At 33.4% G+C, this 12,649-nt stretch overlaps 1 protein-coding gene across 1 annotated transcript in view; it reads right to left on the reverse strand.

The window, feature by feature from the left end:
* MYCBP2 (MYC binding protein 2, E3 ubiquitin protein ligase) overlaps positions 1-12,649 on the reverse strand; it is a 236,802-nt gene that overhangs the window by 100,050 nt on the left and 124,103 nt on the right. Inside the window, 7 exon segments of the mRNA XM_015590881.2 lie at positions 2,162-2,380; positions 3,060-3,160; positions 4,627-4,769; positions 7,155-7,333; positions 8,656-8,787; positions 9,642-9,848; positions 11,981-12,172. Of these exon segments, the coding sequence (XP_015446367.1) occupies positions 2,162-2,380; positions 3,060-3,160; positions 4,627-4,769; positions 7,155-7,333; positions 8,656-8,787; positions 9,642-9,848; positions 11,981-12,172 (1,173 nt within the window).

Below are 12,649 nucleotides of genomic sequence, written 5' to 3' on the forward strand. Positions count from 1 at the left end.
GCAATAAATAAATAAACAAATATATAAGTAAATACAACAAAGGTGGCAAAATGTTACCTGAATAAGCTAAGTGAAACACGTATGGGTGTTCATTGTACAAATCTTGTTACTTTTTTCTACAGGTTTGAAAATATTTGAAATAAAAAATTGAAATATATGAGCAATGAATACACACACACATTTCATCTGCATCTGTATATGTGTGTCTATACTTACACTAAAAGAAACAATGGAAGGATAAACTACGAAATTATAATAAAATAAAATGCTACCTATGACAGGAAAGGAGGGAACAGAGTGAGGGGATAGAGATAAAAGCCAGACTTCTTTGACTATACTAATTTGTTTTACAGATTTGACTTAGTACTATGCAATTACTTAAATTACTATAAAGCAAAACAAGATTTTAAAAGCAATTCCTAAAAAATCAAAATTAAAGGAGAATAAATGATGCCAAAAGTATATTTAATTAGTGGCATAACTGCACAGAGGGGGACTATTCCAACTTACTTTGTAACACCGTAACTGATCAAACCCACTTCCTTTAAAACACAGTCATTTCTCTATACATCCTAGCTGGGGCATACCCAAAAGACAACATACATACGCACAAAACACACAACACATGCACACACATACAGAAAATAAATAACTGATTTTCTAATTCTAATATTTCCAGTGTCATCGATAACAGGGATTCTAAAAGCAGAAGAAAAGAGTCATGTGTAACATACTGCAGTCCTTATTTTGAATTAGTAACATCAGCACAAACTCATGAAGTATTTTGTATTAAAAAAAATATACACATAAATGCATCCAGACATAAATATATATACATTCACATATATAAATACATATACACATATATAAAAATAGTATGTGTCTGTGTGTATAAATATATGAGTGATTATATGTGAGTGTATTTACTAGTTCTTGGCATTATAAAATATCTAGAAATAATGACCAACGCAAGAGAAATGAGCATCTTCAGTGCCAGATATTGGCTTTTAAATACCCATCACCATTAAAAGGAACCAGGGCACTTTGAAAAAATGGCTGGTTTCAGGTCTGAGGCAGAAAAACATGTAAGATGAACCTGGAAAATCTTATTATACCAGAGAGCCAGGATGCTATGAATGACCACAGAGGTGTATCTAAAGGACACAGGAGGCAAGCTGGAGAGGCTCCTGTCCTACAAGGACATAAGATCCAGTTTCTTAAATAAAACTCAAGGAAACAGAAAAGAGAAATGGAGGGGATCTTACAGATTAAAAGAGACTTAAGGGACATAATCAAATTCGGTGGATCTTATTTGGATTCTAATTCAAACAATTAAAAACATTAAAATTTCATTTAGATTGTAATTCAAACAATTAAAAGTTTGCATATTTGATGATATAAAGGAATTATTAGTTTTTTTGATGTGATAATAATATGATTATTTTTTATGGTCCTTATATTTTAGAGATACATGAAAAATTCACGAATGTGCTTTAAAACAATATAGAAGGGGACAAATGGGTGGAGAACAAATGAAACAGGTATGACCAAGATTTGATAACTGCTGAATCTGGGATGATGGATAAATGTACTGGTTCCTCCTTTTATATATTTACCATATTCTAAAATAAGAAGTTGAATATTTTATAAGCACAGAGAACTTAAACTTTTAATTAAATTCATAAAGTTGATCTCCTCAATTTATATGATACAGTTTAAAGAGAAGGAATAGGATCTTTTATGCCCTATAATATATTTATAAATGTTTTAATGTAGTTTTTACATTATGCATGATAGAGTACTTTAATGTCTACATTGGGTATGCAAATTTTCAGAGTTCAGGCTGTGGTACAAATATCAGTTCAAAAGTATGATTTTTAAGTTTTAATGGTTATATCCACTACTATTACAATACATAATATGCAGTTTGGCATTATATACTGCACTGTACTTATAAAAAGATATGAGAACAACTCTCATAAACTTTACAAAACTATACTCTTTAATGATAAAAAACTGTCTTGCGTATCTGACAATGGCCTAACTACCTTCTATAAAAGAAGTTACATTTCTGAGCTTGAGGCTCAGTATCCTTTAAGATATCATTATAGAACATCAAACCAATTTTAAATTTAAACTTTCCCTAGGAACTGGTGCCTACCTTGTAGTGCATCACACATGCAGGTTTATAGGGGTGCTCACTCTCTATGACAGCATAATGATTAGAGGTTGTACAAGCAGAGAGGCCTTGCTCAGGCTGGTTTCCTGTGGTGCTATCTGTTGACTGATTAGGATTGAATGCAGGGGGCGCATACTTCTGATTCAAAATGGCAACTGAGGGAAGCAACTGTTGAACAAGACCAAAGACTTCTACAGCCACCTAGTGTAGAAAAAATGATTAAATGAGATAATAAATGTAAAAGTTGTTTTAAAATTGTTAATTACTATAATTGTTAATTATCCTCATTATTAAGAATTTCCAACTAGAGTTTCTTCTGGCTAAGTTTTTGTTTAAGAGAAATTTGTTCTTTGGGAAAAAAGGATTTAGCTTAGATGTCTTAGCTATTATATGAAAATAACCTAGTTTGTATTTTTAAATACTCTGTCCTTTTGTGATATGCATTAAACTACGTTTTATTCAATAATTATGCCAAAGAATCAATAATTTATGATTTCCTCCTTGTCTTGAATACTTTGCAATTTCAAAATACTCCAAACCTTTTACATTCCTATGTTTATTCGAAATGAAGAAAATTTGGCATAAATTTCAAATTAAAAAAACCAGTTAACTTAAGCTTTCTTTATATATCATGCCTCTAAAATATATTTCCCATTTCCAAATTCTTCAAATGTAAAACCAATAAGTAAACACAGTAATCCAGTAATATAATAAAACAGAGAGGTTTAACTAATGACTTCTACCTTTTAATATGTCTATCTCTGTTGTTACCTGTAACCCAGGTGCCTCAAAGATTAAAGTATTTTTCAAGGAAGAATACAAAATCTAAAAAGTGACATTAAAAAAAAAAGATTCAAAGTTATAGAATTAAATTACACACCTTGGGAATAGCAGCAGCTACTGGTCCTATGTAGGCTATAATAAGGGGAAGCAGCATGGAAAACAGACTGGAAGAGCTAAGCAGTTCTGGAATGTCATCAGCTAAAAAAGGCATTAAAACTACAGTTAGAGGTAATTTCATTATAATGTATGTATGCTATACTAAACTGTATTCTATTATCTTGAGCAAAATTATGGCTGGCATTGATTGAATGCTTACAAAGTACCTGACACTAACCCAAGGGCTTTATTTACATATGTTATCTCAATTAATCAATGAGAAACTTGTTTTCTATCCACTTTTTAGAAGGGGAAATCAAGGCACTTGGTGTTCAAGTACCTTGTCCCAAATTGTACACCTGTACAATGATAGAGCCAGGATTAGAACCTATAGTAACAGTCATGATTTTAAACCAGTATTCTTGGGATCACATGTGGCTATATGTGTGACATCAGGCAAATTACTTAATCTGTACGTGCCTCAGTATACATCTGAAAAGAGGATAATAACAGTACTTCTCTCACTGGATGCTGTGAAGGGTAACAAACATAAAAAACTTAGAACAATGCCTGCATATAATAAGTGCTCCAAAAATGTTTGCTATTATTAGGCTATCATGCCTTCTATTTTTCCAAGGAAAGCACTGTGCTGATGGATGTTTTAATCATTTATCCACGAATATGGTGCTGGAAAGATAAGTTGAGTCTAGATAGTGAAGACCTTTATGTTAAAGGCCAATCAATTAAATCCAATACTTGTTTCTCGATCTGCTTTGCCTCAGCATAGGCTGGACGCTTATTTAAAAAGTACAGTTTCTTAGTCTAGCCTAAACCCCTAGTTTGGATGGGCCAAATATTCTTAATTTTTAATAAGTGTCCCAGGAGAATCTGATATGCAACTAGGCTTAGGAACAAATGTTATACATCGGTAAGATGGGATGAGTAACAGTGAATGTTTTTGTAAACATCTGTAACTCTGCTGCCAGAGTGGAGGGTGACTGAATAACTTGACAGGGAATGGGGAAAAAGCAGCCGTGAACTTATCAGCATGTTATCCATCCATGAAAAATGGGACACATGCTTGCACCATGGCAGCTCGAACTGTGAGGACAGACAGGGGTGAACACAAGCTGAAGAGTTTCCAGTGGAAGAACTCAATTTAAAAAACTGAATTGGGGGGAACGTTTAGTGTTATCCAGACCTTTGGGTAAATGGTGAAACCATTACTGGAAATAGTACATATAGGAAGAAAAATATGTCTAAAGGAGAAAACAAAATGCTTTTTGACTATTGAAAGGATAAAGCAGACTTTGTTTAATCAAGTTTTTCTTTTATTAAGTTAACTAAGAAAATAACAATTATCAGGTAGTTGCCTTTGAACATTCTAAAAAAGCCTACATTATACTATGGCTAATTACAGTAGAGTATGGCTAATCCTAAATGAATGTATGTGTATGTGTGGTTCTATAATGAATAAAACACTCTGGAATTCTACAAGATGGTTCCTCTTTAGGAACTCTGAGCATAATTAATGTAAAATATGACTGTAAAGAAAGTAAAAGTCTTACCATCCACAGCTAGAGCTCTGTGCAAGAGGTCTTTTGCAGCTCGAACAACGGTGCTTACCACAGAGAGAGCTCTGCTACAGTTTTTATCTTCCTCATTGGCTTTACTCAGAAGTTGGGACTGTAAATCTCCATCAAATTCACTCCTGTAACGTGAGTGACACATGAGATTATTTTACATGGTAGATAAAATGTGATCCAACTCTAGGAATTGAGTCTAGATCACAGCTTCTCATTTCAAATTTAAAAAATTAAAGTTTAAAAAGTAAATATATAATTATATAATGTCAAGGAGTGATAGGGCCTCAACAAAAACAAAAGCAGGATTAGGGCATAAAGTTATTTTAAATAAGATCAAGGAGAATCTATCTTAAAACTAATATTAAACAAAAGCCCAAATTATGCTTTTTTTAAAAAAAAAGTCTGAGAAAGAAAGTATTCAGGCAAAAGGAACAGTAAGATAAAGGTTCAGACAGGTACAAGATGGGTGAGTTCCAGGAGCAGAAGGAAGACAAGTGTATCTGGAACGAAAGGAGAGTAAAAAGTGACAAGGTGGTAAAAGTAAGCAGGAGTCAGATCACGTGAAATCTGTACGCCACAGTAACGACTATGTATTTCATAATGGAATGGGAAGGTATGAGAGGGTTTTGCCCAGGAACAGAACCTGACATGATTTACATGTCTATAAGACCATTCTGGCTGTGCTGTGGAGAACTGACTGTAGGAGGGCAATGCGAAAGGAACGAGGCTGGTCTAGAGGCTATTACAGTTAACCGGGTAGGAGTAGTGATGGTCTGGACTAGACTGTTAATTATGAGAGTGGTATAAAAGGTCAGATCTAGGACATTATAAAAGTACAGCTGCCAGGACTTGATGAACTAAATGTAAAGTATGAAGAAGTCAAGAATGCCTCCTAGGTGCTTGGCTGTAACTGTAGATGGAGAGGACTACTCTGGACACATTAAACTAATATTGTCTGTTAGCCAACTACCTAGAGCAGCCTTAAAGTAGATGTGTGGTATAGTAGGTAAGAATAGGTCATTCAGTTTCCTGCCTACGAACTCCAAGACCTTAAATCACTACAACAGTGCCTTTAGATAAGTGGTTTAACTACTCTGTCTCGGCTCCCTCATCTGTAAAGCAGGGAAAGGAAAAGTGCCTACCCTCATGGGGTTACCATGAGAACTAGCTGAGATAACACTGATAAAGCACTTAGAGCACTGCGTGGCATACAGTAAGTGCTCAGTACACATTAACTATCATCGTCATCTCTATTATTGTCACTCAAATAAAGATATCAAAGAGGGACCTGGATATTCAGTCTAGGGCTCAGAGGAGGTAAAAGCTAGAGATATAAACTTAGAAGCCATCAGAGTAGGATGGTAAAGTTAAGAGACTTTAATCTTTTTAAATTTAATTTTTAATTGAAGCTAAGGTTATTTATTTTAAAGCTTGGTGAAAAGTATCAAGACATCTAAAACACTGTATTTTGTAGAAGATACAAAAGGCTGGAGAGCAGACACTTTTAACAGGCTCTCCAGCTTTTTGAAATATATAACTCTTCCCTGGTGTATGATATGGTTTTTAATCTATGCTTTAATAAAGAAAGTAATATTTGTTTATTGTAGTGCTATTCCTCTATGTAACAGAAAAAGTTTTCATGATTGGGTAGAAGGACTAGAAAGCTTTTGTATCTCAGCAGCAATATGCTCCTATGTAGTTATTTAATGCCTGTTATTTCTATTTCACATGGAGAAAGGAGGCAGAAAATCTACATCTAGGTAAACTGTTCTGTGTTAACTACCTAGGCAGTGTCCCCAGATTGTTTATGAAGGAAAGAGAGGAAGGCAAGCCTCTGAAAGTGATGTGCAACTTCAGTGCAGGTTGAGGACAAATATGGTGATTGACAGTCACTGCTCCCTATAATTCCAGCTAAGTTGCCAAAAGAAAAATTCAGACTCAGTGAGAAATGTATAGTTAAAAAGTTTTTAACCCAAATTGTTATCATTTCTTTTCCACTGTTTACATAAGAAATGGTTATTGTTAAAGATATTATAAGAAATACACCATTATATATTTGAGGGCCCCAAGGACTAAATTCACAGACCAAAATATTCTGCAAACTGGACGAAAGGATCAAGGCAATACAAGTACTTGGGTAGAGTTGACTGACTGTCAATTTAAGGTATTTTTGAGGAAAAAAAAAAAAGAATACATTCCATTTAAATTTAAAAGTGCAGACCATAAACTATAAAAATGAAAACAAATAGCATATATACCCAGTATATAAAAGTTTCAAAGATATTATAAAAATAATGGCAAAAGAAACATCTTAAAGCAGTCATCTTTATAGTAAAACTGAATTTACATAATGAGAACTTTTTATATAAATTAGCACAAGTACTATGTGCAAGAAAGGTAGACTAGAATTTATTTACTACTACCCATACAGCATTTTTTTTTACCTTGATAGTGAATTGTGTATGCTCTACCATATTAAAACAGTTCCCTCTCTCTCTACACACACCTACCTATAGTAGAGTATCTGTGGAATCTGTCCTCTGGTTTGGTTTGTGCCATTACTACTCAAACTGCACGTGCTGAATGTAAACGTCACGCCGTCAGGGCACTGAACTGTGGTCATTCCTCCATCTCCATTGGCTGTACGGCTTCCATAGTTTCTCAAGCGCACAGCATATTTAACATTTTCCTTCACAATAATGATGTAAAACATGTTTATATTTATTCAGAATGTGCAGAAGATATACAAAAAGAACTCTGCAATAAACTGGGCAAATATATTGAGTGTCTGTCATATACATAGGCGATTTGGTTAAATGAGTTTTTAATGAATCAAACACGATCACGAACACTTATTCATTACTTAACAGAAACTGTCCTAAATAATGTGATTTAATTAAATTAATCCTTAAAATGACCTCATGAGGTAAGTACTGTCATTATTCCTATTTACAGATGAGGAATCTGAGGCACAGAGAAATTAAGTAACTTGCCTGTAGTCACAAAGCTAACAAGTGATAGAACTAGGATTTGAATACGGGCATCGTGACTCTAGTTCCTGCTCTTAACAACACTGTAAGGAGTATCGGTGATAATAAAAGATTTATAAAACATTATAAGGTAATAGTTTTCTTTGATGAGTTTAACTTTTGAAATAATTTTAAAAGTAAAAACTAATGGTGAGTCCATTATATTTTTATTTTTAAGATATAATCAGAGACAAAAGTAGGTAGACACGAGAAAAAAAATCCATAAGAAAAAGTTGTCCAAAATATGATGTGCTATACATAGAAAATGTGAGATACAGATATTAGTGCCTTATGATTCATGATATAAACTTCACAGTGAAGGTTTTGATTTTTTTTCTTTTTTTCGGTATCTAAATTCTTTTTGATAAAGTCTCTGGTAAACTTACCTTATCTAAAATTCTGCTCTATAACGAAAATTATTATAATTGAATTCAGAATTACTCTATTAATAATTATTTTAACATTAATTAAAATTTGTTTTGCTAAACAGTTATTTACTGCTAGATGATTAAGTTATATAAACTAATATTTTTTAAATGAGTTTTGGCACATTAAGAGCAGGAAGGACAGGAACTAATGCTTATTTAGTTTCCATACTGTGCTAGGCATTGAGGTTAGAACTTTATTCCATTATTTAATTTAATCTGAACAACACTACAATATAGGTTTTATCCTTCCTAAAGTACAGGTAAGTCTCAGACCGGTTAAATGATGACATGTCCATGTCTTAGAGCCAGTATGTGAAAGAGCAGATATTTGGAGGTAGGTCGGTTTGACTCCAAAATCTAACAAGACTTTTTGCTATACCAGACTGTAAGAGAGATTCTGTGAAAACAGAATATAAAACAGTACAATAATAGGAATATAGTAGGTAATCTATAAACATTTAAAGCACCGCGTAAAGGAATAGTTTTCACTATTTTTAAAGTAAACTACATAACAATACCTCTCATTTACATAAGAAACATATTAGTAAAATTACCTTTAAAGGAACAACTTTGTCAAGTCTGATTTCAGCTATATCACTGGGTGAATCATCCGTTGTGTAGGTTCCTTTGACTAATTCTAGAGAAGTCCACCTATGAGAATGGGTTGAATCTCCTGCATGTTCACTCTAATTAAAACAAACCAAAACAAAATCCACTATACTCTTTATGATATGAACAAGAACATGTCGATTATTGTTTTAAAGCAGTTTATTTTCTTGCATATAAAAATTAGCTATTAGCATTTCCATTATTTAATTTTTTTGGTACTCTATAAACTATTCATGTTTATCTGATTTCCTGAGGGGTCTTCAATAGCTAAATCATTTAAGTGGACTTTTCTCATCTGATGTCTTCAAACAATTCTCGCTTCTGCACAAGAAGAGTGCTGTATGTAATTATAGAACCTAATGAAGTAGGGAAATAATTTAAATTAATTGCTTAAAAGAATCAAATAAGATAGATTGTTATTTATGAGGAATAATTACCATTCTGTACCATTTTAATAGAACTTTGTGAAAACTCAGGTCCGTTAAGTAATTTAGAGAATATAGTAAATACAGTTAAATTAATCAATCATTAAAATACCATCTTTACTAAGAATCATCCATTAGCACTCTATGACAAAATTGCTTAACCACAAATACAGGTAATAACAGCAGCCTAAATACTGTTTTTGTTTCTTGAAAACTTTTAATAACAAAAAGAATTTACTCAAGATTGAAATTGGAGGGTTAACTATAAAATGTCTAGTCTTCTTTTTTTTTTTTTAATCTTCCCTGGAAGTATAAAAAAAGTGAGGTAAGAGTGATCCAAGATGTCTCACAATTTATCAGGTAGAATCACTCCCTTTCAATTTCTTTAATGTTGCCCATCTACAACTGATCTGCTAAACCCTCAAAGTTTGGATTATCATACTATATTATTAAGTTCCGACACACATCCCACACAGCAACATGAACACTGTAAGAATGGTACTTACATCATCAACCAACACCTCTAATTCATATTCATGAATTCCACCTCCTCCATAGACAGAAAAACCAACCACAACTATTCCAGGTTTGTCCACTGAAAAACAAATTGCATCAGGGGACCCATTACCAGTGTTCCAACTTCTTCCCTGACTTGTTTTTGTGAATCGGTTAGCGCTGGCTTTAACAGAGTGGAGAGAATTAAGTCCATCAATCTGTGAAAGACAAAAGCAATTATATTAGTAGCCTGTACCTGAGTATTAATAACATATCGTTAACAAAACTACCCAAAGGTTTCTAAGAAGTTCAATAGAGTAACCTACATTTAATGAGTAAGTTTAAACCTTAAGGTACATTCTATTGAGAGATTAACCAGCAATAAAATCAGATTTTAACATTCCAAATTCACAAATCATTATCACTTGAAAATATTCTTCTTTTAGTCACAGTAAACTATACATTTCACTTTATTTATAGTGTTAGCTCTATAAAGTTGTAAGTTATCAGTCATACCATATGAATGAATTATCATTCTGAAAAGAGATACCAAAAATTTCATAGACATTCTATAGACCAAGTTTTTAAACTATGCTACACAGAGCTCTAGGAATTCTGTAGAGACAGGTATTCAAGAAATAGAGGTAGATTCAGTTCTCCATTTCTGTCAGACCATCCCTCCACTTATCTGTGAATTTTTAAGACTTCATTTGCAGAATATGTTGTCTTAGGTATTAATACCACTAATGTATACAGTGATACTATAACTTGGCATTCAATATTTTTAATACATACACACACAAAAATAACCTCATGAATTACAGACTCTCATTAGAGAGGATCAGAGAACTTATTTTGGTTTGAAACCACTCTTTTTAATTACAGAGCCTGCTACCGATCTATGTTGGCTGTAGAAATTTGGAAGAACTACAAGAGGAAAAAAATTGGAAGTTTATGATTCTAGTGAAAATTACAAACCGCTCTGGGAAAGAAAGAAATATGGGTATCTAAGAAAGGACCTTCAGGAACTCCCAAGGTTGTATATTAGGCACCTATAATTTTGGGTTTTCCTTTTCATTAGAAAGGTGAGTTCACTGGGGATAAGCAGATAGTAACATTCTGAGGGGGACCTATGCACTGCTGACCTTTTCTTTCAGGATCTAGTACAGAAGGGAAGCAAGCACATTTCAGACTGAATGAATAAGTAAAAAAAATAATAATAATAAAATTTCTGACAAGGGCCTCAGTAGCCTTCAAGGCCAAGCTAACCAAGAAATGGAGGAAGTGCTTCCCAGGGGGAGATACTAAAATCTGCTCAGGTACACGTGATCATTCAGAAATCCTAAGGCTTAACTGTCATTATGAATCAGTAATGAGTGTTGACTGGATAGGTTAATTCAGAATAGATTCTAAAATTTATAACTAAGAAAAAGCAAAGACTAGGAATTATATAAGTAAAATAGAGGAAAAAAGTTCCTTTGTAAGAAATTTGAGACCTGGGACCACTGAGTATATGCTAGTTATTAAACATTCATTTGAATGCTACAAGATATTTCATATTATAATATGATTTTCAAAACCAATGTACTGTCTGCTTTTGGGGAAAAATATAGAAACATTCGCCAAAGTCAGCCAAAATGTTTTAGACAAATCATAAAACAGATTGAGTAGGGCAGTGAAATAGTGAAACATAACACCACTTTACAAAATGTAATGGCACTTAAAAGTTTCAAAATGGGTTTCTTAAACATAACATTTGATCCTTTTAAAACTTTGTGATAATGCCTGTACAACAATGTGAATGTACTTAATGTCACTGAACTGCAGACATAAAAATAGGAAGAACAGTACATTTTATGTTATCTATATTTTACTACAATTAAGGAAACTTTGTGATAGAAGCGAGATAAAAATTCTTATTCCCATTTTACATACGTTTTTGTCTAGGGTCAATCAAATGGGCGGAGCTAAGGTTTGAACCTCTTCACCTTTTCCATACCATATGCTCAGCAGTCCTACTTCTATCACCCATCACCCAGTAACACCAACTGTTTGCTTTCTTTGGGATACAGCACTGGGGTTGTGCAATGGGGCGGCTAAGAGAAAAATGTATATACTTTATATTACTGTGACATCCTGAGTAAACTGGTGAGGGAGAGGAAGCAAATAAGAGCAGAGAAGAGGTATAAGGAAGGGGAAAACAAACAGCTTAGCCTAACGGTATTTTTTAAGAAAAAGAAAAATACAGTGGGATTGGAATCAGTTTCTATGAAGCCAAAATATATGAAAAAGAAATTATGTGGAAAATTTAAACATGTGCTTATTATCCAGTCTCAAAATAGAACATTACCTCAGATCCCAGGGCTGACGCTGTCAGTTCACTGACAATACTGGCCAGTAACCCACAGGTATTGGAGACCAGGTGGGAGGAGAAGAGCTCATTTTCCCTCCTCAGGCTGTTCCTGACTGGGAGCACAACGATGACCAGCATTTTCTCCAGAACTTCACGGAAGCTTGTCATCCCTGAGATATTCTCTTCACTCTGCGATACACGAAAAGAAACAGTTCTAAGATACTGCTTCATCTTCCTTCACGTGAGCACTCAAGTGCAAAATCCTGTCTTTCTAGATGACATTCTAAAGTTCAGACTTGAGTCTATGTCTCTAAATCTATACAGCTGTATGTGGAGTCATTATATCTACTTTTCACTTAGAAGTCCTTTTTGAATTATTAGTCTGTGTATCATAACAGGTATACATGTCTATTAGCTTTCCACTTACTCTCTTAACTTTTCATAACAATCTCTTTTGACAAATAAAACTCTTCCCTTTTAAAAAGCTTTTTCTATAGGACAAGATTACAGTCTGAGATTTCTGGTATATTAAGAGGTAAAACAACTATGAAATACTGTAGTCTGTATAAATCTATTTTCTAATAAAAGCTTCCTGTACATACATGAAATAAAAATATAAAATTCTACTATAACTATTTCTATAAAATTTTACAACTTCAATGTATT

This window comes from Pteropus alecto, unplaced genomic scaffold (genome assembly GCF_000325575.1).
Source record: "Pteropus alecto unplaced genomic scaffold, ASM32557v1 scaffold72, whole genome shotgun sequence".
Lineage (NCBI taxonomy): Eukaryota > Metazoa > Chordata > Mammalia > Chiroptera > Pteropodidae > Pteropus > Pteropus alecto.